Source organism: Lagopus muta, chromosome 1, assembly GCF_023343835.1.
Source record: "Lagopus muta isolate bLagMut1 chromosome 1, bLagMut1 primary, whole genome shotgun sequence".
Lineage (NCBI taxonomy): Eukaryota > Metazoa > Chordata > Aves > Galliformes > Phasianidae > Lagopus > Lagopus muta.
In genome coordinates, this window is record NC_064433.1 from 67,194,760 (window position 1) to 67,222,172 (window position 27,413).

General features: G+C 42.7%; 1 protein-coding gene across 3 annotated transcripts in view; it reads right to left on the reverse strand.

The window, feature by feature from the left end:
• ITPR2 (inositol 1,4,5-trisphosphate receptor type 2) overlaps positions 1-20,122 on the reverse strand; it is a 270,236-nt gene extending 250,114 nt beyond the window's left edge. For 2 of the 3 annotated variants that reach the window (XM_048933481.1, XM_048933480.1), the window contains exon 1: positions 12,837-13,080. In XM_048933481.1, coding sequence (XP_048789438.1) covers positions 12,837-12,928 — 92 coding nt within the window. In that variant the 5' untranslated portion in view covers positions 12,929-13,080. Of the gene's footprint in view, positions 1-12,836; positions 13,081-20,008 lie in introns of those variants that run through there. The other variant, XM_048933484.1, reaches the window with a different exon arrangement.
• Between the last annotated feature and the right edge of the window lie 7,291 nt (positions 20,123-27,413).

Here is a 27,413-nt window from a genome sequence, read left to right on the forward strand (position 1 = left end):
TCTTTCTTACATCTGAACATGAGCTTGGTTGCTTTAGTTCATGCGCTTGTCATTACAAGTTAGACCATTATCACACACCATATCTTAATGACATACAAAAATGAGACAAAAAAATGCAACCAAGACTGAATTCTCCCTAGTTCACTGTGTCTCACTAATCTCCAGTAAATTGTCAGCCTCTGCATATCTTTATGTAAAAGATATGTCCAGGAGATGTTTACATTACCAATCAGGCTTTAATGTTGCCAGTTCAGTGTTTGGTTCTATGCATGGTCTTTACTGCGCCAAAATTTCTTTATTTTAAAGAGATTTGCTTTATATTGAAATAAAACTTCGGAAGTACAAATCAGTGCTCTCACCCATTGCTGGGCATGTTTCATGCAAGCCTATAATCTCAAAGACTCACTGAAGTACTTTGAATTTTAAATTTCCCTTTGATCTATGGGCTTACTCTTGACTGTACAAAAATCATGTGGAAAGGTTTCTTCAATTTCCAGTTTTCTTTGGTGCCTGACTTTGCAATTGTCAGGCCACTTCCTGGAACAAGCCGTGACTATAGCAAATGTAACTATCATGCTCAAGCCAACTCTCAATTCTCTGGCAGAAAGAAAGCTAGGCTCTTCAGCACCACACTCCATTGATGCCATAACAAGATTTGGCATCAGGGCTCTCTCTCATCTATCATGCAAACATCACATTTCCTGCACCGTTTTCCACATCCTGCTTACACATCACCAAATAATACATTTTTTTCACACCAGCTTTGACTTCTGCGGCCCCTCAGCTCCAGCATTTCCAAAGACACGATACAATGTCTGAAATAACATAACCATGCAACGATGATACCAGTCATTCATCTTCCTCCACTTCCTATATACTGTCTTATTTCTAAACTCCGCACTTGCCTGATGAGACCAGAAAACTTGATCTTGCCGCTGTGAGAGGAAGCTACACTTTAAGACAATTGCAAGAGCCAATTACTTCCCCAAATTCTCCTTGGGAAGTTCCTAGCTGCTCTGAAGTCCATTCCAGGAAGCCAAACACATTCTTCAGGCAGATGATTCAGGGAGTTTTGCATCTTATTCAGAAGGTTTTGCAAATTATGGGAAGGTAATTTCTTTCTCAGCAATCTCATTCCTTGAAATAACCAATCCTTTGATCTTCTGCCTAAGGCAGTATCTGCAGCTAGCCTCCAAACAGTTCATTTGGATGAGGCGCATCATTTCATTCCACCTTGGAAAAGCCATTACTACAGTAACCAAAAATGATCTGCAAGATCACTTCCAAAGTCCACAAGACTTTGCAGAGTCTCAAACACAAAACAAAACTTTCCTCAACTACATTTTGTGAAAAACCAGATCAAGATAACTATACTTGCATTTTTGACCATCCAGTTGACTCACCTTGCACTCTGAGAATGGCTCTATTGCCTACTTGCTTCCAGATAGTGAAATTTATTGCAACCACATTAAAGGTGTCACTTTCATCTGCAAGTCACCACTCAAAGTACTCATTAAGTAGCCTCATCAGACATTAGATTCCTTCTGATTTGCCCAGTTCTTTTTTTCTTCTGACAGATTTATTTTTGTTTTAAATCCATAAAGCTTTCAGTTCTAGTACTGGAGGTCATATCAATTCTATATATTCTCTTTACATGGTGCACTTTTCTCTATGACTGCTTCTCTGCTTCTTATACTGTGGCTCCACAAGAACACTGGTCACAAATTTCCACTTTGGAAGTTGGAACCACCACGTGATACAAGCTATGAACAGTCACAAGTGATAATGCGAGTTCTGAGGACTTAATGACTACTGAACTCTAAAGAAAAATCTGAGATGCTGTCAAGTATTTTCTTGATCATTTATTCACTACCATTTACTCATGATTTTTTTTTTTTAAATAGATTTTTGTTTTCTTGGAAATCAAGCAGTAGAAATTTCTTTGACTACAGTTTTTAGAGAGGACAGTGCTCAATTGCACTCATTTTCATTTTCCTTGGGTCAATGTAGCAGGCATTCTTTTCCTATAATTGAGTTTTTGTTCTTGTTCTTTGCAGTTCTCTGCACTTGGGTATATATAGTTTGCCCAGTCAGTTTGAATTTCTTACTATGAAAAGCATTGACCATGCTTTTAGGTTCACAAAACTCAGCTTTTACTCAGCTGTTACTGGGTATACGTGCTTTGGGTGATGACTGCTATTGCTTCATCTATGTCATTCCATAAAGGAGGAGGATTTTATGTCATAATTCAATGACAAATGAAGCGCAGTAATTATACTTACAAGTTTCAGTGAGGCTGCACCCAACATATGAGGCACAATAATGCCAGCAAGTGTAAAACTCTTTTCAATTCATATTGTTTTCATGTGATAAAACTCATTCTGAGTTTTTGATATATACTTTTAGAAGTTTGACACATGGAAACAGTAATGAACTAACCAGTTTTGTTACAGCTGGCTTTCTGCAAGGTTTACCATGAGATAAGCAAACAAAAAAAAAAACCAAAAAAAATAAAAAGAAATTTAACATTGAATATCTTACCAGATCAACATCTATAAAACAGAGAAACAACCCAGAACTTGGAAGTCCTGTGTTATACACGACAGTTTGTTAACAACCTTGTGTAAGTCATTCCTCTGCTTATGTTCCATCTCTTATTACAACAATTCCCTTTAAAAACACTGCAGATCTACAGGGGAAAATCCAGACCAGCACTGTCTCTCTTCCAGCCCTAATGAAGTATAACAACTGTGCAATGCATTGCTTAATCACAGTGAACAGTTTAATCTGCCACAGAGAGGAAACAAACAGGTGAAATGGTCCCAAGGCCAGGAGTTTGACTCCACCACCCCAATGTGCAACATTGCTTCCAGTGAAGTGTTGGTAACATGTTTTACAATGTCCTGTGTACTACTAGATAGGGAAAAATAAATAAATCTTGCAGTAATCTTGCAGAAAAACCTGTTCGACTACAAAAGTTAATACAGACAGGACTTGATACCTGCCAGGTCCTGACCTTGTTATTTTGCAATCAATGCCATCACTACCATAAACCAAGCTCACCTCTAACCTGAATCCTTCAGTTGCCCAGGTTGCATAGCAGTGCTTCTGGGTGACTTAATGGCCAAATTCTCATTTATCCTCAAGTAATCCTAGAGAGGTCGCCAAGGAAGCAGAAATCTCAACTTAGATATTGTTCAATTGGTATCCTGTTATTAATTGTTTCACAACGTATTTGCCTTTTTTAAGCCTACAGATGTTCAGGTGTAGGGCCTCCTGTCATGGATCTTGGCTCCTATTTTGTTGATTACTGTTTCTCAGCAAAAGTATTTATATTATCATAACTAACTGTCAACCACACCTATGGAAATAAATTGTTACCTGCTTACTTAAAAATAAACAGAATCAATAACCACTAAATTCTGTAAGTTTCGTACTTTTATCATTTAAAGGCTATTTTTTCTCTGTATTCTAACAGACTTTATAAACAGCATGCTATGACAGCAATGACACATAATCCTGTATACAAAGATACTTGAAAATTTCATTTGAAGTTTAAACTTTCAGTATTCACTGCAACGTTCCACTTCTCTGCTGTGACATTAACAAGAAAGCCCAAAATATTTATTACAGCAGCTCAATACTTATAATGCCTGTTTAACGTCAAAGCTAAATTTACTAAGTTCTGCCTTCCATTTAAGAAGCACTACAGGCATCGTCCAACCTGAATTTTACATCAGAAAACCTGATTTCTTCTCTATACACCAATTTTAAAGCAATGAAATTTCACAGAATTCTTCGCTTAGCTTCAACTTTCCAGCTGTCTGCAGAGTCAAGCTCACTGCACCCTGTTTTTCCAATCTGGAATATGAGTGAAGTCTGTGGACCGACAACAACATGAACAGATTGCAAACATGACAGATTGCAAGGAAAGGACATCAAACTCAGTTGAAGCTGTAAAGTAAAAGCTATCTCGGAAGAAAATTATAAACAAGGCCAGAAATTGCCCAAGATGTCAAAGTTAATACTATTAACAGGCAGTTAACCTTTTTCACTTGGCACAGATGTTTGATTTTTTTAAACGAAGGAAACAACATTAACTTAACAAGTAGTCTTACAACTTCTATTCTTTGATCAGAAAAAATGGAGCTTGCTTAGTGATGTATTTTTACATTTTTCACCAGTCATAACTAGAAAGATCTGCTCCTAATGTTTTCAAAACTGATAGTCTTAACTCAATCTATTAGTTTTGTTTGCAGCTTTTTTTATTGTTTCTGAACACTAAGAAAATATTAACCAGGCATAAAAGGTGACTGAGAATATTTTAGCAAAGCACACTGATTCAGTTATCTGGAACAATTGCAGGGCCTGACAGATCTCCAAGCTCAGTCAACTTTAAATGAGATCAACAAGGTCATGCCTAAAGCAGTGCTCCAGTCTCAGGTGCAGTGAGACCCCCACCTGCAAAGCATGTGCCCTGATACAAAGGCAGAAGAAGGAAATCACTACTAAACTCGGGACACTTCGTACACACCTTTTGTGTGTGTGTGACCATTTGAGGGAGAACAATTCACTTCTGCTTAAATATAAGTTTAGAATACCCAAAATTCATAGAGCCCTGAGAGTTGGGACTTCACAAATAATCCCAGATACTGCATTTGGATAAAACTACACCTGTCATGCTCAATACAGCTGCCCCCTAAAGCTGACAAGTTAAACTTTCCAAATTGCATAGCTCAAGATTGAAAAACTACCCAAAATTTCACAGGCAGATGTGGTCTGGAGCCAGGCGAAACTCCCCACAGCAAAACGAGACATGTCCTGCAGGGTTCCTTGGTGGTTTGTGCCTGCTGGGCTCCAGCTTGCACCTCAGGCAAGGCGAAGAGGCGGGGAGGAATGCTAGCACAAGTAAAGAAAAGAAAAGCCCATAAGTTGAGTTTCTGTCTGTTAACTGTGAGCCTTTGGTGTAAAAGTCTGGGGCTTACTGTGAGTTTCAGCAGCTGTTTTCTTATTCTGCAACTGCATGCTTTCAGCTGCCTCTGCAACACTCATTAACTTACATATGTCAGGCTCAGGAAAAAAAAAAAAAAAACTGTTTGAAATTCAAACAAGCCTCTAAAAGAAAATCAAGATAACAAGTTCAAGCGTTGGATCATAACAAGCTTCTGTGTTTTGTGATTCATATGAAAAGCTCCAGTTTCAGGGTTTGTTTTGCTTTTAAGTGACATCGATTTTTATCTGCAAGAGGTCAAAGAAGAAAAGCTTGGTTACTGTTTTAACGTTGGCTCCTGCAGTAAGTTCAATTTGCAGTGTCAAACTACAACAGCCACACCTCAATACTTTTCTAGCCTTCTCTGCCAGGTAATTTCAAACGAATTTCAACCCTATGCCTTTTGTCACATGGTAGCAATCAACCTAAAGGGGCATTTCAAATGAACTGTCTTAAACTTGTTATCTATAAGATTACAGGAATTCATTAAGTACAGCTTTAATTGCTAAGTGCACATGATGTCCAATGCTTTGGTAACAGCTCTGCCATACACTGCAAATATGGAATGGGACTGTGTCATTAAGGGCTGCTTTGTGCTTTTAAAGTGAACTGTGTAAGGTACGATAGGCAATCTAAAAACTATTCCTACTATTTCTTACCCTGAGGGATTGATTTTGCAACCCAGTCATTCTCCTAGGGTAAGCAGTATTGTTATGTATTTTCCCAAGCAATACCAAGAGCTCTGAAAAAATAAAATCAAATATTCAGTTGACTGAGACCAGACCAGCCTCAGCACAGACTTCCACCATTTGAAACAGCAAACCATGCAACAGCAGCATCAGACTGCTTGCTTCTATGTGGAATAATCTGAAAATAAATAAGACAATTTACCAGTAGCTTTCAAAGCTCCTTTCCAATAGCAGGGGATACTGCAGGTCCCTCAGCAACTGTCCTTCCTATGTTTCTGTTCACTTCCACTTTCTTTCCAACAGATTCTGCCTGTTGGACCACACTCACTAGTCCCTGCCCCACCACACACACCTAACTGCCCATGCACTCAGGGTGCCTGCATCTTGCTCTTCTGACTTCTCTACCACCTCACCCTAAGCCAAAGAGCGAAGCTGCACAGAACCAGCAGAGCAGGAGCTGCTAACTCCAAAGCCATTACGATGGGATAATGGCCAGGGGCAGCTGCCAGCACAGCCCACAGCGTCACAGCAGTCCCAGTAAGATCATTCTCCATCTCAGTGCCTCCAAAAGCCAGGCCAACATTAAGAGGAGCAGAGGAAGAGGAGTCTGCCATGCAGGAGGAGGAGCAGGCCTCACGGCTGCACTGCCACTCCAGGCAGCCTCACGGCTGCACTGCCACTCCAGGCAGCTCTCCACACAGTTCTGTAGGATCTTTCTTTACCAAAAGTCAGGGATAACCAATAGATTTTTACTTATCCTGTTCACAGAAATGTTCCTGCTGTTTCATCTGAAACTTTCCACACAAAAAAATTCATCCCCGGGCACGTCTCCCTCAGTAGAAGTCAAGGCACAGCACCACTGCAAACAGTAGGATCGAGGGCATACAATGAGCAAAGTCTGCACATGAATGTACATGTGGAGCTGGCTGTTCAGTACTTAGAAGGTATCAGATTTAAAATAACGTAAGTGAAGGTTTGAAAGAACCAGTTGTAAGGACCATGTAAGGACCCTATGTTAAAATAGTCATCTTCAAATAAGTGACAAAATAAAACACAGACAAGGAAACAAAGCAAAATCCTGAACGATCAATTTCCTTTCCTCATTTTTTCTATGAACACCCTTCATCGAGTGCATCGCAGTCACACCTGAACTCCACTGCTCCTCTCTTCCTATAGGAAGAAACAGGCTCTCCAGCACAAGCAGACACCAGACCCCCACATGCACCAGGAGCAAATCCAACAGCTGTGGGCCCGTGGCTCACCACTTAGCTCAGCAGTACCTATGCCATTGGCACTGCAGAACGTAAGGCCCAGTGCAAGCCAGCTGCCCACAGGTGTGAGTGCCCCTCACCGGAGCAATTGCAGATGGAGCCCATCCTTCCTACTGGGGCACTTTCAAAACATAGGGCGCCCCTGATTGGATGTGCTGAGCTAAGCTTCTCATTACGCAGAAGGCAGCTCAATACAGATTAAAGTCATACAAGTTGTTAAACAATCTTCCCTCTTTACTGACTGCTTCCCATACAGCCCTGTCGAGAACTGCAGAAGCTTTAACACCCACATCAGCCGTCTCCACTTAAAATTAAGTCTCCTTTTATTTCTATCAGCACACACAGCTTAGGGGTAAACTCACTTTTACTTTAAATCAATTGGTTCTTACCCTACGCTCACTTCACTCTCCACTTCTGTTTGTCCTTTGATAATGAACTCTTTGAACCAAGGATATTACGTTTCAGCATACAGCCTTATTAATCATAAGGCTGTAATTAAAGCTACTCCTGCGCTCCTTCACACTCAAGCTGTGCTCTGCGCGCAGGAAGCATGCCTGGAAGAAGCCGCCTCCCCCAGGATCCTTACTTGCTGCATTCCCACAAGAGTGCTTTGTGGGAAGCCCCGTGCCATTGTTTATTTAAAGGTGGCACTGTTGTTTGGGATGAGCATCCAAATAAGTTCATTAGAAGCAGCAAAGTTGGAGCAGGGCCCAGTTAATGCGAGGGGATAATTGCAGAGGAGATAAGCTTTGATACATGTATTGAAATGCAAGGCAGGCAAGACACAGATTTGTATTCATATATTTCTGCTTGTGTGGTATTTATTATATAGTCAATAAGATATTTAACAACATATATAATATAGCTCATGCATTAAAAAGTCATCACAGAAAAAAAATAGTGTAGCTGCAAAGTGGCCCATAACGAGCCAATTTGTGTTCTCAGTTGCATCAGCAGACATGGAAAGTAGCTGCAGAATTCAGACTGGTGCTTTTGCACTAGGATGATGACAAAGAAAAGGTATTTCTGAAAACACTAAGCCTGCAAAGCAGAAAAGATGTTAAGACAGAGAATCAAACTGAGAGGTTTCATCAAGAGGATAAGGCACCTCTGTAACAAAATGCAGCAGTGCTTCTGCCCACAGGAAAGAAGAAATTCAGCTTCCCTCCCTGCTCCACATATTACTATGTTCTGTATGTATCAGAATTAAATTATGGTGATTCCAGTTATGCCACTTTCACTTTCTTCAAGCTTTTTATTCCCTCCTCACTAATTACATTTTGTCATCTGGCAAAAGAAAGAAAAATTTGCCGTTAATTAAAGGACATATACAGTGCTCCTCAACCATAGCTTACAATTTTAGGCAGTATAAGAGAAGGATGGGGAAAAAAAAAGTACACTTCAGAAAATATTACACTGGCGTGTTGTAGCATCATCAGTAACTATATCTTTTCTCTTAGCACCATTTCTGAGGCCAATAAGACAACATATTTTTAAAGTTGTTGTGGGTTTTTTTTGTTTCTTTTTTTTTAATGATAAGAGTAGTTGAGCACTGGAACAGGTTGTCCAGAGGGGTGGCGGATGTCTCATCCCTGTAGACATCCAAGCTCAGGTTGGACTGGGCTCTGAGCAACCTCAACTAGCTGTGGGTATCACTATTCATTGCAGGGGAGTTGGATTAGATGACCTTTAAAGGTCCCTTCCGACTCAAACAATTCTATGGATCTGTGATTCTATTTTAGCCTTTGTGGTATTTCCAATAATTTGGTTTATACTGCTCACTTTCTAATTAACCTCATCTCTTCACAAAACATGACTGATGCTGTCAACATCAAGTCCAAATTTAGTAAGACGTCTAATGCACTAAAGCCTAGTGGCAAAACCTAATAAAATTGTGATACTCATCTCAAATTCATAAAATAAAATTAAAAAAAAGTTCAGTCAAGTGAGAGAGGCTGCCTGAGACAAATGAGTGCTAAACTGAAGAAAATGAGCTGGGAGTTGGATTTGATGATCCTTACAGGTCCCTTCCAGCTCAGGATATTCTGTGGATCTATGAAATCACAGATTCTTTTCACTGCTCATTAGAAATGCTCACACCACCCAGCAGGCAGCCCCCGCCGCATCCCCCATTAACCACATTCAGTGAGGTCTGTATGGCCCCGCAACGCAGCAGCTGTGCAGAGGTGAGCCAGAAACACAGCTACTCTCAGTGACCGGCAGCCCCATTGTCAAACTTCCCAGCAGCTGATGCTGGCTTTTGTGGATATTTACTGCTTTTCCGCCTCCCCAACTGAGAACACATTTTCCTCTCATTGTACAGAAAGGTGATTAGCGGTAGCTCCAATTCCCGGCACACATCAGTGCCCACACTTACTGCCAAAGCACTGGGAAGGTGGTCCCAAGGCTCAAACACCACTATAAGAGAACCTGTGATACCCGGATCCATCACCTGGCTCTGCCACATACTGCCTCTAGGACATAAAACCTCACACTGTACAGGAGCTGGGATGCTCTAGGAGTGTAAAAATGAGAGAGGAAAAAAAAGCTATTAGTGTTATTCGGTAATCCAGTACAAAACATATTTTGAAATGGCAGAAAAATTACCCATGGGTGCAAATTCCTTTTTCCAAACACTGTGAAGGATGAACAGTTTGTATACACAGAAGCATTCTCCTTTTTAAAAAAAGGAAGCAGAGAAAAAGAAACATCTCAAAGCTTCGCAATTGGAAAAGTCAGATTACACATCACCAGCATCTCAGAGCAGCACCCAGATCCAGAATAAACCCCAACTCAAACAACAAAAAAAAGTGCAGGCAATTGCTTGAACCTCTGTACCCCAGGAATCTGAAGCCTGCAGCATTCAACAGAGAGTGTTGAGCTTTAAAAGCCTCTCCAAGATGTCCCAGAAGTGCTCCTGTTCACTTGAATTTACAGCCTGCAACATCCTTCTGAAGAGGCATTCATGCCTCTTCTTCAAAACCTCACCACAAACCTATTCTACAGATTAAAAAAAGAGGAAGAGTTAGGAGCGTGCTGCCTCACTTCCCTGCCCCTGCCCCCAGCCAGCACTGTCTCGAGATGCGGAACAGACATTCAGTTTCCTCTTCTGACTATGGGATCACATCTGACAGCAGAGCCTTCGCCCCGTACCTCACTCAACAGCTGTTTATAGTAAACAGAACAAAAGCCCTGCGCCAAGGATGGGAAGGCAGGTTTCTCTCAGCCCAGAGAAGTGCCCAGCCTTTTGGGTCCTAATCCCAGAACCTCGCTGTCCCAGCAACTCCCAAAACCTTTTTTTGCAGCCAGAGGTGTGCAGAGGCACTGCTGCCTTCACAGCACCCCTGGGCATGCTCATCTAGACACAGGGCAAGGAGCCCTGGTCCCCAGATGCCGAACAAGGGAGGACCACCAAACCTCCTCCCTGCTCAGCAGGAAGGTTCCCATACTCATGCTCCAGCAGGTATTAAGCAGAGCCTAAACTCAATCTGCACAGCTCAACTTCATCCTTCCTTTGGATTTAAGTTTCATGAAGAAAACTGAGCACATGACCAATTCTGCATCAGCAAGCAAGCAAAAAATATTCCACTACGCACGAAACCCAGCCTTTGCCTGGATCTTCACCTCAGTTCTAATCTGTTTGAATAATGCCACTTATACATGGGTCTCCCCAGCCTGGAGAGGTGCTGTGTGCGGCTTTTTACCTTATTTATAGCGTGGCCTCACACATGCTTTAAGAAACAATTAGCCTTTGACAGCTTAAAATAAACAGCACTCTTTCCCTGCTACAGAGCCACTAGATTCAAGCTGAATTTAAAGTTCTTGCAATTACAGGAGATTGATGGACTGCAGAGTGCGAGCCACAAGCTGGTTTGCCCTCCTCTCCCTGACGCTGGCAAGATGGGGAGATCTCCACACAGATGCTGGCAGAGCAGAGGACCTGCAGTAAGCATTCCAGCCACACATGCCCAGCAAATGTGCAGCTGGGCAAAGCTCTCTCCTGGACTTACTGCTGCTTTCTTCCCTGGACTAAACGGTGTTTGCCTCTTGCCTGGCTGCAGCCAGCCCAAAAGCAGTCACTACGCTGGCTGGCACAGGTAACAGCACCTTGCAGCACCTTCAATATCTGCTCAACTCCTGCACCACCAGCAGAGGGTCAGTGCTCCCACTTAGAGGGCATGGGAGTATTCCACTGGCAGCTTCGCTTCTCCTTTGGGGCCTTCAAGCTCCTCAGCTCCAAACCACAGCCATCTTTGGATGTTGGGAACACAGGATGCTGAAAAGCTGCTAGAGCTGCCTTGTCTTCTTGAAGCCTTGAAGGAGAGACACACACACATAACCTGCCTCATCCTGGAGGTGTCCTCCAGCTGGGTCAGCTTGCTTTTATTACAGAAAAACCTAGAGAGGTGTTAGTGAGCGCATTAGCTTAGGCTCAGTAACTTCTCCGGCAGAAGAGATCCCCCATACCACAGGCAGACCACAGCCTTGGCTTCCTGTCCATAAAGCTGGGGTGAACACTCTGTCCTGGCTCCTGGAAACAAGAGGCTCGGAAGCCACCAGGTAACTGAATGCAACAGTGAGACAGAGACCAACTACTCAACAACAAACCGTGCCAACAGAGAAGTAGGGGCTAGAGGAATAAGAAACAACAGCCAGTGGTTAGCAGCTGCAGAAAGCAAACATTTTCAGACAAGATTTAAAATTACAAGAGTCAGCAAAATAAAAGGAGACGTGAGACACATTACAGAGTCACAGATAGAAAAGGTATGGAATTAACAAATAGAGGAACAAACCATAGAAAAATGTTTGTTAACATGAAATGATCGCATGCAAGGATAGGAAAAATAGAAAATATATAGACTACTATGGGCGCCTGCTTCCTCCCAGTAAGGGTACCACAGCAGGTACCCCCACAGTCACTGCTGCTATTCTAACACTATTCCCACTTGTAGCCCCACTGTCGGGCCTCAAGGGCACCAGGAGCTCAGTGACAGGAGCCGCACACTCCTCATAAACCAAGGGTTGACTTCACTGAGTGCATTTGCTTAGCTGTAGTTCTGAAGGTACAGCTGATGTCTGACAAGCAAAAACTGCTGTTAAACCTAGGCTTCAGCTGCCTTGTGGACAGAATGACTTTGATCCACCCCATCAGCATGCAGTTCGGGCATGCTCAGGGACACGCTCACCTTGGATGTGGCACCCAGGCACTGGGACCCTACATCAGTGGGACCCCTCAGGGCTGTTGTTGCAGCCACACTGTGCCATGGGTAAAGAACAAGACGGGTGTGCTTCTGGAGGCACATCCCTGTGCGGGATCCCAAGGGGCAATCAAAAGCACGCATAGAACCCCAAGCAAGCAGGAGAGGGGCAGCACTGCATCTTTCCATCCTGCACAGAGGAAATGCAGCTTGTGGAAGCAACACTCCCACGGCACGGAGTATGTGGTTACGAGCAGCTGTTTATCACCCACTGCAGGGAAGACCCCGCCAGAACACGAACGAGGAGGGGTGCGCTGTTCAACTAAAGAGCAGCAAAGCGCTCTCAAGTTTTTGTCCTTTCTCACCTTTGCAGCGAATCACGCGCATACCAAAATTAAAAATAATAACAGTTAGAAATAAGTCAATAAATAAATAAATAAATAAATAAGAAGCACTGCAGCCGCGAACACGGCGCACACGCGGCACTCGGGCCGGGACGCTCCGGGTGGGCTGCGCCGGACAGAGCCGAGCCGAGCCGAACCGGCTGCGCGGAGCCGGGCCGCTGGCGCTCCCCGCTGCCCCTCTCTTCCTCCGCACTTCCTACTTTCCGCGCTCCGCCAAGCGCCGCGCTGGGCTGGCAGCGCTCTCCGCCGGCCGCTTCCTGTGCCGCCGCCCGCCCCGCACTCACCCCAGGGTGCTGATGAAGCCGTTGACGGAGCCCTCGGCGTAGAGGGACACGATGTCCCCGATGTACAGAAAGCTGGACATTTTCTCAGACATTTTGCCTCATTCTCCGTTCATCTCGCGCTCCGCCACCACCCCCACCTTCCTCGAAGCCAGACGACACCGGGGGAGGCCGGAGGAGCGCGGCGGAACGGCGGCGAGCGCGGGCCCGGCCGCGGCTCCTGCGGCGCTGACAGGAGCGCGGCGCCGCTGCCCCCCGCCGCCCGCCCCGTGCCGCCTCCCGCCCGCCTCCCGCCCCTCGCGGCGGCCCGCCCCGGCCTCTCCACATGGCCGCCCGCCGGGCTCGGGGCAGAGCGGGGCCTGGGGCCGAGGTGCAAGGCTGCCCCGGCGCAGAGAGGCGCCCGGCGCGTTGCTGCTAGGGCTTGGTGGCACGCTTACTTCTGTGGCTCAAACTTTAGGAACGCGAGTTCTTGCGCCCATACTTTCCCTACAACTCTAATTGCAGGCATGCACACCGGCAGCACTGGTCAGCCGCTGTGTTTTTTCAACAGATAGCTGGGAACTATGAAGAAACAACAGTTCACCCAATCAAGTAGCCTGGCCAAACGCTATTCTTGTATCTCACACTAGGAATGTGAATCCAGCTGCAGGAACAAGCAGGTTGCTGCAAAACGAGGACTAAGCTGAGAGCACGACACTTGTATTCCATGTCCCACACTCACAGATTCCAGCGTTATCTTCTACTCCAAGCAAATATTCTTGGCACCAGAAATGCTGAGTCTTGACATTAAAGTAAAAAGAAGAAAAAAGAGTTTTACCATGTAGCCTGCCCAGAAAAGCCTATCATGCCATTCTATTACCCCTCTTGCTCTCCTATGCTAAGCATTCCAAATTTGTCTCCTTTTTGTACCCAGTAGCATGCAGAGCCACCAGCAGTGCCATCCAAGACCTAAGCCTGCATTCTGCCTACGGAAATACATATGAGCACATAGGCCCTAAATCTTACAGCTTCCCAGGTTCCCTCAGTCTCCTGGAATAACTGCAATGATTAAAAGTTTCTTTCTAAGAAAGAAACTGAACTTCTTATCTTCAGGATACCAGGTGAGGTGCCCTGCATAAGCCACGCAGTTAGCTGGGATCACCCAGGACAGAAGGGACCAAGGAAATTCTTCAGCATGAGAACGGTGGCAGAGCAGTGTGAAAAGGATGACAGACTCAGGCTTTGGGGACAGCAACCTGAGCAGTAGGTGCCAGCCCACTGACAGCAGCAGAGGTGACATAGGGAGTCACAGTGGTGACACAAGAAGGCTCCAGGGAGACCTCACTGTGGCCTTTCAATACCTTGAATGGAGCACGTAAACAGGAGGGGGGAACTGTTTAAATGGGAATAGTGATAGGACAAAGGGGAATGGTTTTAAACTGAAAAAGGGAAGGTTTCAGTTAGATATTAGGAAGAAATTTTTCACACAGAGGGTGGTGACACACTGGACCAGGTTGCCCGAGGAGGTTTTGGATGCCCCATCCCTGGAGGCATTCAAGGCCAGGCTGGATGTGGCTCTGGGCAGCCTGGTCCAGTGGTTGGACCTGCATATAACGGGGGAGTTTGAAACTAGATGATCTTTGTGATCCTTTTCAACCCAGGCCATTCTATGATTCTATGAGGGCTGCTGCCCAGATGGGGTGACACAGGAGAGGCCAGAATTATACCACCCATGTAAACATCCACTGGTAGCTGATACACACAGACTGGGGACAGTATACCTGGGCTGTACCCCAACAGCTGTGTATGTGTGTGGGACAACTGAGTTCTAGCATTACAAGAGAATCGTTTTTGGAAATTTTCAGCATGTACTTTCCATGGCAAAGCTCCAACTGACAGAAGCCCTATAACTCCTCATCTTCTCTGCCTCTTTTCTCCCTAGTATGCCAGGGCCAGGCTGCATTCTACTGCATCCCTCCATCCTTACTCAGCTGGAATGCACTTACCACCAAAAGCTGTTACTACCTCCTCCTGGCCTACTGATGATAAATCTTGATCCATTTCTGAGCAGTGATGGCTATTATCTAGAAATGAGCTGTACGAAAACAGCAGGTTTTTCCCTCTTCATGGGAAAAAACAGTCAGATTCAAAAGGCAGTCAAGTATTTGAGCAAACACTTCATTTTAAACCCGTATCACTGAAACAGTCCTACAATCTCAGTAAAGTTACTAGATTCGTATACTGAAAATAAGCAAGCACTTTTCTGCTGTCCTCAGCTAGATCTAAAACCGGTGTGCAATGGAGCCCTTGCTGATCCTCTCCTTGCAGACAGGAAACTTCAGCTTGACAAATGCTTCTCCAGCATTTTCAACAAGCATTAAGCCTACTTTATTTAAAGTAATGTTCGTGTGTCACTGAGTGTTAGTTTTATGAAGATAATATCTGTAAACATTTTATTAAGATGAAAGAGATTTTGTCATAACAAAGTATACATAGAAAAAAATAAAGCATGGTCAAAGATTATAAATGGAACATTGCTAAATTTGTCTTTGGAGCAGAAATAAACCAAATTGGTTTATCAATATAAGTATTTCTGTTTCTGTTTCTAAACTTGCAGTTAGTTGCAGAGCAAAGGTGAGACTACTTAGTCATTAAATTGGACCAGCTGAATGAATAGCTGCACGGAATTTCTCAAGGTCCAGATCACATCTTTATCCACATCTCTCTGATCTAGAGATAAAGAATCAGCTGGACAATCACAGCCAGGTGACTGTGGGGTCAATGGATCTATGTCCAGGTGAATGAGGTAGCAGTTGGACTTGGTGATCTTCAAGGTTTTTTCCAACCTGAGCAATTCTGTGATTCTATGACTGGTATTTGCCAAGGGTCCATCTTGAGAACCCATCTGCAGAACTACATCCAGGCCTGGGACACCCAGCACAATAAATGGGTCAAAGGAAGCCACAAGGATGCCAGAGCACCTCCCCTGAGAGAAAAGGTTGAGAGAGTTGGGCCTGTTCATCCTGAAGAAGAGAAGGCTCTGGGGAGACCTCATTGCAGCCTTCTAGTACTTAAAAGGAGCTTATAATCAAGACATTTTACACAGCAATAGAACAAAGGACAATGGTTTTAGAGTAAAAGAGATCTCTCGATTCCTAATCGGAATAATTCTTTACACAGAGGGTAGTGAGGCAGTGGCAAAGGCTGCCCAGAGAAGCTGTGGATGCCTCATCCCTGGAGAAAATCAGGGCCAGAATGGATGGAGCCCTGGGATGCCTGATCTAACAGATGGCAATCCCATCCATAGCAGGGCAGGGTGAACTGGGTTATCTTCAAGGTCCGTTCCAAACCAAGCCATTCTGTGATATGGTGTATGCTTTCTGATTGTTATCTCCAGTAATCTTTTGTCCCAAGTTGTGCATACAGGTTTCTCCATTCAAAAGTATCCAGCTGCAGAAATCACTGCCTGATGCTGACATATTGCCTCTGCGCAAACTCTGCTCTCTGTCATGGAAATGAAGAAGTCTTCCTTATTCAACTTGCATTTGAAGCCTATTACTTATTTTCAGAGAATCTATTTTTAGTGGCTTTTGAAGCAGCACTCTTAAATTAAATCTTTGTTTTTAAATACTTGACTTTTTTTTTTTTTAATAAAGGGAAGTCTTATCATGATCTCTGCATCCTTGATTTTGCTGTTCATGGCAGTGCTGAGGCACAGAGGAGATGCTGTTCATCCAAAGAAAAGTCAATAAAAGTACCCTATTGCATCATTTGATTATCTGCTTTAGATGTGAAAATGCTCTATATTGGAATTACTTTTAACTCAAAGTGAAGAAATAAGTAATCATTTAGATAGGCTGACATGCTCTTAAGAGATGAAGGGTAGAACAGAAATAAAAATACGAAGACTTCTGAATTTCCTGTTCATCTTATATGAACAGAGGAAATCCTGACACTGACCAAGTATTTCACGGATTTGAACGCTGCTTTAAATCTCACGCCCGTACAACCTCTCTCTTGTATGAGGTTACAGATGTACAGGCCACTTCAGTGAGAGCAAACTGGACCAAGGGGGAGGCATATACAACCAGTGTCATTGATGTTTCTTTTCATGAAAGCAGCATATAGTGTTTTCCAGCTGCAGGAGAGCAGTGGGAAGAGAGGAATGCCTTGAACTGTTTCAGTATAATAGCTATGGGTGGAACTAGGCCAAAACCCAGTATCTTTGGATCCGAAGCCTTGATTTTGTTTCTCATTTTTCTAATGTAAAGAAGAAAAAAAAAAGAACAAAGGTAGCCCATTGCAGACATTTCAGCATTTAAAACCCAGCTCTGATCTTAGAGCCTAACAGTAGCTGGAGTACTTTTTATGCCATAATCACAAGCAATGTATAATTACAGCATACTTGAGGAATGCTTGGCTTTCAAGGCACCTGATAAAGTTTCTCACACAAACTGGAGACACCCCATTACCTTGTGGATGGTTGTATTTGAGACAGCTTAGATCTTCTTTGAGCACAGAGGCATTTCAAAACATTTGGAAGTATAAAAGACAGCCTTATTGGGCTTAGAATGGGTCAGACAGAGCCAGAACAGCCTATTTTGACAACACCCGCACACAAGAATTGATTTATTGCTGCTAGTTCTTTGTTTTACTTTGCCTATAGCAAATGCCAAGTACTAGATGATTTCTTGATAGTTAGCTAGCTGTGGGCAGTCTTTTTGCCTTTTTTCCCCCATCACAGGAGTTAACTCTTTATGCTGTTGTTTGAAACAATCCATTGGTGATGGTGCCATACAGAACAGAATATCAAGCGTCTGATGAAAATTTAAATATATATATACACACACACACACACACACACCCTGGGAGGAAAAAGGCCTGACAAAGAGAAACGTGATTTGGTAACAAGAGAAGTCTAATGAATCATGTAAATTAACTGTATTTGACCAAGATTGTAAAAACGGAACACAGAGCACTCATTGCTGCTCTACCCACTTTATTCAACCTGTTATAGTACAACTAGGGAGCCATGGCTAAATTCCTAACACCTAGTTTTACAGAAGTCTTTCCACTGAAAGCAAACATTTTTCCTGACATGATTTGTGGTCCTGAAAGCAAACATCTCTTGCAGATGATCTTGTGAGGTTATTCCCTGGGCACAGGAATGAGCTCTGCATCATCACTGTCCATGCACACACACTCACACTATGAGATACATACAGGAACAGGGCTCACTTGCCATTTCATACAGCTCACTTTATAAGACCTAATATGTGTGTTAATTCAAGAATTTAAATAATTGCTGGTTTGCTGTAATAATCTCTTGAATGAAACTCAGAAATAATGAAAACTGAAGTTACTTGTGAATTAATCGTTTAAGTGGAAATTTAGATTAAAGAGGAAGCCTGAGTGCCCTTCAAACTGTGACACAGTACAACAGCTAAGTAAATAAATTTCTGAGAGCTGCTCCAAGCCATTCAATTGAAGATAATTTTACTTGTGATAAATTCAAGCCTTCTGAAATAAGTTTTCAGCAGTTTAACAACCAAAGTTGTTCATTCATAGGGCCAAATATGAAAGCTCGACTGAAGCAGAAAGTACAGTGTTTCTTTCTTTGAAAACTTCTATCCAGAATGGATGCTTTATTTGGAGAGTTCAGGAAGTTGAAGCGTTGCCTTCTATCAGCTCACAGCCACAGAGCAAGCACCAGGAAGCACACAAAAATGAACTTACTATTCCCGTGTGGATTGAATGCCAACAGTTACACCAAGTTTGCTTTCAGCCTTGCAGAACTCACTGCCAGCCCCCGGAGACTTGTTAATTGCGCACTGTCTCCTGGGGTTTCTTTTTTGCTTGGCTGCCTGAAAGCAAAGCCTTCCTCTACAAAGCAAAGAGATAAACACACCTTGTTTGGAATAATAAATAGCCTCGTTTTCAGCTGCCTCTTCTGCTTTTTTTTGTTCAGCCCTATCCCACTCCCAACTATGACCTCTCCAATAGCAGAATCAGTGCACCTGCAGAGCACAGTGTCTAATTGCAGAGCCATCTTTAATACTGCATTACAAGCTGAAAGGCCAACCCTATTACAAGGCGGATAGAGCAGAATTACTAGATAACATTTTGTTTAATTGAACAAATTAGCTTCCTTTGGAAGCTTTGTAATTTAGGACTGCTTAAAAAGCCTTAAGTTGCTATAGGTTTTTTTTTTTTTCCAGCGTTTTTTCTCTCCTATTGAAAAGTTGTGTTGCTTTTGGTTTTGTTTTTTTGTTTTGTGTTTTTTTGTTGTCGTTAGTTGGGTTTTTGTTTGTTTACAATTAAGTACCACTCTTCTGCAAGAAATGCCTCCTTCCACTCAGATACCAGACATATTACTCCATACGCACAATAAATTGAGGTCTCTGCCACAACCATATGAAAAATTACCAGAGCGGAAAGAAAATTCTTTTTCTTTCATACAGCTGTCATGAGACCCATTCTTCTTCAACAGTACCCTAGGCCGAGGGCTTCAATCCAGATCTAACATAGCTCTCAGATAGAAAATACCAAAAATAGCAGATAAGGAAAGTCTATACAGATCAACAGGCTTTGGGTAGTTGGCATTGTAGAGAAGCAATCTAGGGAAATCGGGAGGAGCTATCTCGTAAAACATAAAATACCTGATGTGCCTGAGGAATTGGTTAGGAAGCAAAAAAAAAAAACAGATCATGAAGAGTTTTATTTATATTGATTAAATTGTTTAGAAAATGATGCAATAGGGAAGTACAAGAAATCATCTTTGAAAGTATTAGCCACCATAATCTTACTTATGACCAGCATATTGTTTTTGAGTTGGATTCTTCAGAAGCCTCTTTGAGTTCTGTCAGTCCCAACTGCAAGTTACTGTCCAGTACATTATGGAAGTATTCAACTAGTATAAACAAGTAAGGAGTTTGGAATGCCAAGTAGGTAGGAAGCCTTTGAGGTCAAGCATGGGCCTAGGTTTGAGGTTCCTGCTAGCCATATTTCAATCTGATTTGAGGCCTGGATGAAGAAAACGCTCTGTATGGATGCATTCTGTAACACAGTGGAAAGCAAAGCAATGACAGCAAGGTCCTAAGCTACAGCAAGTAAGGATTTGGTCAAATACAACAGCTGTAGGAATAGAAATAAAAAATATATCTTAAAAAAAAAAAAAAAAAAAAAAGGCTGCTTACCTCCTCAAGACCTCAGGTACGCAGAAATCTCTAGCAAAATATCCTTGCCTCCACTGCCAACCCTTAAATGAAGTCTGGAAAGGAGAGCACCTGGCTCCACTCCTTTTTGCCAGTTGGGTTCATTGCATGCACCTGAGCTTCCCTGAGTTGGACCTGCCTTCCCACCAGGTGCTCAAGCACTGGTTCAGGCCGTGACTTAGAACTTTTGCCGCATGTTCTCAGCTGATTTCTATCATCTCAACCCAATTGTGCCCCAGAAATAAGAGTTAAAATAAGAAGAATTAGAAAAAAAGATTTCATGTATGTATGTGGTATTATGGAAATAATCAAAAATATTACTACATGTTTCTATCTCCAGACTAGAAACTTTCCTATTTTACAGGTCCAGAATACAGTGGGTTGAAAAATAAATCTTGTCAGCTGAATAATGAACAACTAAATTTTAACTGCAACTTATTAAAAATAATAATAATAAAAACACATAGAAATGCTTGAGCTGCCTTTTCATTTTACAGGCCTTGTGCATTTGCCTCTGTCTGCCACCACACTTCAATATTTGCCATTTTGCTAAAGATATGTCCTGAGTCACAAAGCAGGTACTGCCAAAGAGCCTGCATTAGGTCCATGCCTTTTCCCTTAACAGTTGTTGATTTTATTTTTTTTTTTTGCTTTCCTTTTACTTTTTTAATTTGTTCTTCATTTTGATGTCTTCCTTAAATACTATAAAAGTAATGCATGTGAATCCTGAAAGGCTGAGGCATGCAATTTCACTTCCTCTAATGTCATAGTATTATGACAGGGATAAATGTTGTGCACATTCAAAAAAATCCCATTTCAGTGCTACAGAAAAATTGGATCAGTGAAATAACCTCCTATTTCTCAGTAGCTCTTGAAGGATGCTTTGCATCTTATACTACTTGAACTTCTGATATTAGATTTCAGCTAACATGTAGGCAACCACAAAGGAGTGCATTAAAAAAGCAGAACCATTACCCTGACTCTGTTCTGTTAGTGTGAAATAAAGAAAAGTTAGCAGCAGAGAAGATAAGCTGTCCTACTAACGAGAAGGATTTTGCTTTTTAAGGGCACACAATAATTGCATGTTGTTAACATAGCCTAGGCAAAGAAAGAATTGGAATTAGCTAATAAGAAAAAAATTTTAAAACATATATGAATATGTTTAGCATAAGACTTGGGTAACTGGATGGCACTGTCTCAGTAAACTGCAGTATCATTAAACTGCTGGCTGAAAACAGATGGGAAACATAAAAGTCACACCTGTTATATGACATCAGCAGAGTTAGCACCTCTGTTTCACAACCCTGTCTCCACCTGTGGGAACCGGTATCTATTCTTGCCAGGATCATAAACATACAAAGAGAGGTGATTTCTCACTTGTTGAATGTTTGTTGTTCAGTACCTGCGAGTGCTAAGCAATGGCTGCTCCCAAGACATGTGTCAAGGGGAGGCGACCACACCAGCACAAGATGGATGGATGATCAATCACCCAAGGCTTGGCTAAACAAGTTACATTTTTCCAAGGAAATTATGCATGTAGAGGCTAAAATATATCTCACATGAAAGAATTGTTGATGTCTATCCATTTCTTAGCACAATACAATTTGGTGTCTGAGAAGTAGGAGAAAAACATGCTTCCTATGGTAACTCTTGTGAAGAAAGGTGGAGGGTTCTGGGCTTGTTCATCCTGGAGAAGCAAAGGCTCTGGGAAGACCTCATTGCAGCCTTCCAATACCTCAAGTGAGCTTACAGGAAAGCTGGAGAGGGACAACTCATCAGGGATGTGGGACAGGACAAGGGGAATGGTTTTATTCTAAAAGAAGGGAGATTCAGATAAGATGTTAGGGAGAATTTTTTTTTTACTCGGAAGGTGGTGAGGCACTGGCACAGGCTGCCCAGAGAAGCTGTGGATGCTCCATCCCTGAAGGTCTCCAAGCACAGGTCGGATGGGGCCCTGGGCAACCTGAGCTGGTGGGTGGCAGCCCTGCCCACTGCAAGGAGTTGGAACTTTGTGATCTTGAAGTCTCTCCCAACCCAGACCATTCTATGATTAGTAACATACAGTAATGTTAACATCAAAAGATATCCCCAAAAATGAAAAGTAGGATTCAAATTAAGGGGAACACCTAGTAAATAAAGGAACCAGCTTATGTGGTTTTAATTAAGTTAAAGATTAATGAGAAAGACCATAAACAGAGAACATAAAGAATCATGCATGATTTGTAATATGTGTGAAATTAGCTGACTGTGTGTTATGTAAAGCTCTGTGGGTAAAATGAACTACTCTTGAGGAGCTCTTGGGTACTTTTAACTAGTAGTAAATCAGCTACATTTCATTATTTCCTGCTGGTGTTCCTACTGGAAATACATTCAACTCATTTTTAAACAAAGTATTTTCTTTACTCAAATGGCAAACAAATCACTGATTAAATGGAGAGATAACACACCCAGATGATTTGCATCAATGTAACTGCACCTCAAGTCCTATAATTATGCATTATAACACCACTGTGAAGGGCTTGAATCAAAATTCCCCTTGCAAACAAAGCCAGAGTTAGTAATTGCTGCAAAATGACGTTACTAATTTATTTTTTAGTATCAACCCCTGAGGGTGGTTGAGATCCCAGAAGATCCTAAGTCTCCAAAACAGTTGTAAATTTAGCTCCCTAGCCTTTCCCATAGTATTTTGAGTTTACTGATTTAATTTTATTTTATTTTTTTCTCCAAAAGCAGTGTGCACACAAGCATTTTCAATCCACTACTACAGAAACCAGGGGGCAGATAAGGCAAGAAGCGGAATGATGTCCCCTAAATCTTCATTGCTTGGCCTTCACAGTGAGCTATAACAAACAAGCTGCTGACAACCACACCACTGACGTCAGCACTTGCATCCCAGCTCTGCTGCTGAGATCCACATTACCCCATCTGGCAATGCCATTTCCATGGCCACAAAGGACTTGTCTCTGGGCTTTCTCCCAAGCCCGCTGAAGGTAAGAAGGCAACTCCAAACCTGCACGGAGGAGGCTCTGGGCAGAATAGGCAGGCTGTGGCTGCTCTTTATGTAACAGTTATTAAGGGAGGCATTGCTAGTTATGGCTTGGATTAGAGATAGTAAAGAAGTGAAGCAAGTACAACTTGAAGTGGAAAATAATTTGGCTTGTTGCACTTTTTTTGCAGTGTTTATGTATGAACGTTCAAAAAAGTTTCTTACTGCTGCACATCCTCTAAAAGCACTGTGACAAATAAACAGTCTCACGCTCCAGTGACAATCTTCAATACTGCATTTGAGGAGCCACATTCCAGCCACAGATTTGTTGCCCAGCCTATCCAAAACACCAAATCTTAAACATGTTTTGGGAGAGGAGAAAAAAAAAAAGAAAGAAAGAAATTATACAATTTCTAGAAAAATCTGGAAACAAGAATCCCCTCCAACTTGTACTTTCTTTGGAGATAACATCTGCATTGGTGATAACATGTTAGCTCCATTGGAGACAAATGAGGTTTCTTCCAGTCTTTAGTCAAAGAGTTCATGCCAGAGAGCTGCCCTGAAGTGCAGCCAGCTAAACTCTTAAAAGAGGGAGAAATGTCCCTCCAGGCCCCTCAACAGCATGATCCCAAGTGCTCAGTAATGCTCAAAGGGGAGTAGAGAAAGTTAGGTGCTGACACCTTTATGCTGTTAAGAGGAAAAAAAAAAAAAGAAGAGTAAACCAGATAGCAGCCATATTCCGCTGTAGAAACCTAAGGTTTGTCAATACCTCACACAAGGAGGCAATTCTGTCCCCTCCATTCAAAAATGATATATTAGGAATTGAAAAGATTCCCAGAATGTTAACAGTGATAAATAAGGTTTCATTAAAAAAAACAAATACCAAGTGCACAAATATTCTCCAAGTTTAAAGACAATAGATATGGACTACAGTAGTCTACCAGGACTACTGTAGGAGTGGCATGCAGAGCTTCTAGGATGTTTCACTGCCTCTGCAAAGGCAACAACTGAGAGGTGCAGAGTGAAGCCACACAAATGAGCCACGCACAGAACAAAGCAACAGTGTGGTCCATCACATAACAGGAAATGCATCTGCTGAGCTCCTCCATAGAGTAGAGTGGGTGGCAGAAGTTTACGTAGGCTCATGGGAAGACCAAAAAAGACCACAGAAACCAATTGAAAATTACTGCAAAGAGAGACACCTTATCCAACTCATGGATTTCCAAATAGGCTGGAGAAGCACTGGGGGGAAGCATCACTATAACATGAAATCATAGAATCATCATAGAGTGGCTTGGGAAGGGACCTTGAAGGCCACCTAGTTTCTCCTCTGAAATGGCAAGAGCACCTCCCAATAGATCAGGCTACCCAAAGCCCCATTCAGCCTTGCTTTGATAGCCTCCAGGGATGAAGCATCCACAGTATCTCTCAGCAGCCTGTGCCAGTGCCTCACCACCTTCAGAGTGTAGAATTTATTCCTCATACCTAACCTAAATTTCCCCTTTTTTAGTTTAAAACCATTTCCCTTGTCCTGACACAACACTCCTTGGTAGTCAGCTTTCTTGTAAGCTTACTTGAGGTACTGGAAGACTGCAATGAGGCAGCCTTCCCAGAGCCTTTGCTTCTCCAGGATGAACAAGCCCAGAACCCTCCACCTTTCTTCACGAGAGGTTCTCCAGCCCTTTGAGTATCCTTGTGGTCCTCTTCTGGACCCGCTCCAACAGCTCTACATCTTTCTTGTGCTGGAGGCCCCAGGCCTGGATGCAGTACTGCAGATGGGTCCTCACAAGGGCAGAGAAGAGGGGGGCTATCACCTTCCTCGCCCTATTTTCCAGATTTATTTTTACATAGTCCAGTTGTCTTTCTGGGCTGCAAGAGCACATTGCTGGCTCACCTCTATCTCTTCATCCACCAGGACCACCACATGCTTCTCTGCAGGACTCCTCTCAATTAGTTCTCCTTCCAGTCTGTACTTATATTTGGGACTATCCTGACTCAAGCACTTTGCACTTAGACTCGTTGAACCATATTAGGTTCACATGGGACCACTTCTCCAGCTTGTCTAGATCTCTTTGGATGGCATCTCTTCCTTTTATTGTACCAACTGCACCACTCAGCTTGGTGTTGTCCACAGACTTGCTGAGGCTGCACTCAATCTCACAGTCTAGGTCATTGATAAATGAAGGATGTCCCCTAAATCCTCATTGAAGTCCCAGGACGGACTCCTAGGAGACACTTCTCATCTTATGCAAGGTGTTGTCCTATCCCTAGTACTGGATCCAGCAAATGCTGGAGTAGTTTCATCATTCCTGTAACTCAACAAGTAAGAAATAAAGTAGTACCAGAGGCTGCAGTCCAACAGGTACTGGACCAAACCTAAAACCTCAGATGCGGCATGGGAAGAACTGCCTCATGAATTTAAAACAAATCTGTGAAAGCACAGCAACTGAACCAGTCCCACCACAACCACCACTTGGAAATCTCAGTCAGACAACACTTTCCTTCATGCTTGAGTTGGAATTTAGTTGGAGCAAAGATTGAAGTACCTAATTTCTTGCTGCTTGAATAAAGAGAAACACTGCTGATATCCTGGCAAGGCAAGTTTCCCTGCCCTGTGTGCTACGTCACAGGAACTAGCTGTAGAGACAAGATGTTCTCTGTAATTACCTAGGAACATCTCTTGTTTACTTTGGTTGAAACTCCAGCAATGTTCCACCCCTGCATGTGGAGCATGGAGTGCACCTTTATTTTACCTGTACTAGCAAAAACACATACATAGATGAAAGATCAAGAGATTACAAAGCAGAAGTTTTTTTCAGTATTCTGGTCATAGGTATTTGGGAGCAAGGATGTGCATAGACAGGTCTGGTTTCAAGAACTGCTACATGCTGCTGCATCATTTTCAGAGTCATTTTCTCATCTATCTGCAGCATTTGAATTAGCTGAGCTGCACACAGTCATTTGTTGAACTACTTTATATCCAGCTATCCCAAGGCGATCACTGAACCTCCAGTTTTGGTTTGAGATGGCACATGTTCACAATTCATGGCACCTGCCCAGCAGCAGTCTGGCCCAGTGAAAGCACTCCCATTTATATCCCAGCCACCTCAAAGAAGAAAATCCACTTTTTGTTTTAATAAAGAAGCGTCTAAAAATTGCTTGTGGGATTTTTGGGAACTCTCCAGATGTGCTAAAGGCTGAGGAGAAAGTGGAATGGTGCTGCTTGCTTTCTTTGCACATGTGCCTGGCCCACTCCAGCCCTGCAGTTCCATTAGCCCTTCCATCTCTGGATTTAGTTGCTTCAGTTCTGGGCAGCCCTCACATCCACCATGCCTGAATGCAAGAGGAAGGGGCGTCCCTCACATGCTCACACTCTACTTTATGTTGTGAGGCAAAACTGCCACGCTTGTCCTTTCTCATGGAAGGTGCTCTGCTAATACTGAGACACCCTTGTTTTCTTTTTAATGCAAATTATAGAAGCATAGCTACAATTTAATCAAATAAATTGTGTCATTCAATACCAAAAGCAGAGGTGGCAAAAAAAAAAAAAAGCAATGCTGAAGCCCTTCTTAACCTGCCTGTGTTTAAAACAAAATTCTGTAGAAGCACAAGGGTCTTTTTAAAAAGATATTTTATGATGTTGAAAACAGTGGCTTAATTTTACAAGGCATTTTGTTCCCCACGTTCAGAATAAAATGTACAGAAATGCAGACTAGGGCTGCAGCTTCTGCAGGTGTGCCTTCTGTCACTCCGGTGTATGATTTTTCCTTTCTCAGTCTGCTTTCCTGATGCTTTCTGAATGTGGTTTCTGCTGTGTTATCACTTCTCATTTTCCATCTGGTGTGACCCCTGGTGCTTTCCTTCTCCATGCTCTGCTCCTGGTCCTGAGCTTGCACAGGCAAGACCACTAACTGGGCTAATGCAGACAAAAAGATCAGACACATCAGTATTCAAACTGACCTCAACATAGGTAAAAGCAATTTTTGTCTGCTCTGCTAACTATACAAACAATGAAAGGCCATTTTCCCGCATCACACTTCATCCCAAGAATCTCTGACAATATGAACAGCCCAAGAGAAAAAAACAGATCCATTTTTAAAAGCTAAATTCCCTACATTTCACTCTTTTCCAGTAAATCCCAGTTTGGATGCTAGAGTCCAAAAAACATTGGTAGAGAAAAGTCCTCAAGCATAAAACAGGCACAGAGGTGAGAGTGTCTCCCTAAACTCTCAAAATAAAGCTCTTTGTTGATAGGTGTCAGATACCCAAGGATAAACATCATCTCACTTATTTAACTTCCTGAACTGTAATTTATATACTATAAACGGAGCTGTTTAATCCTCATCTGTATCAGTTTCTAAAAGAATAAATTTAGATCCTCCTTTTCTAAGAGAAGAACTA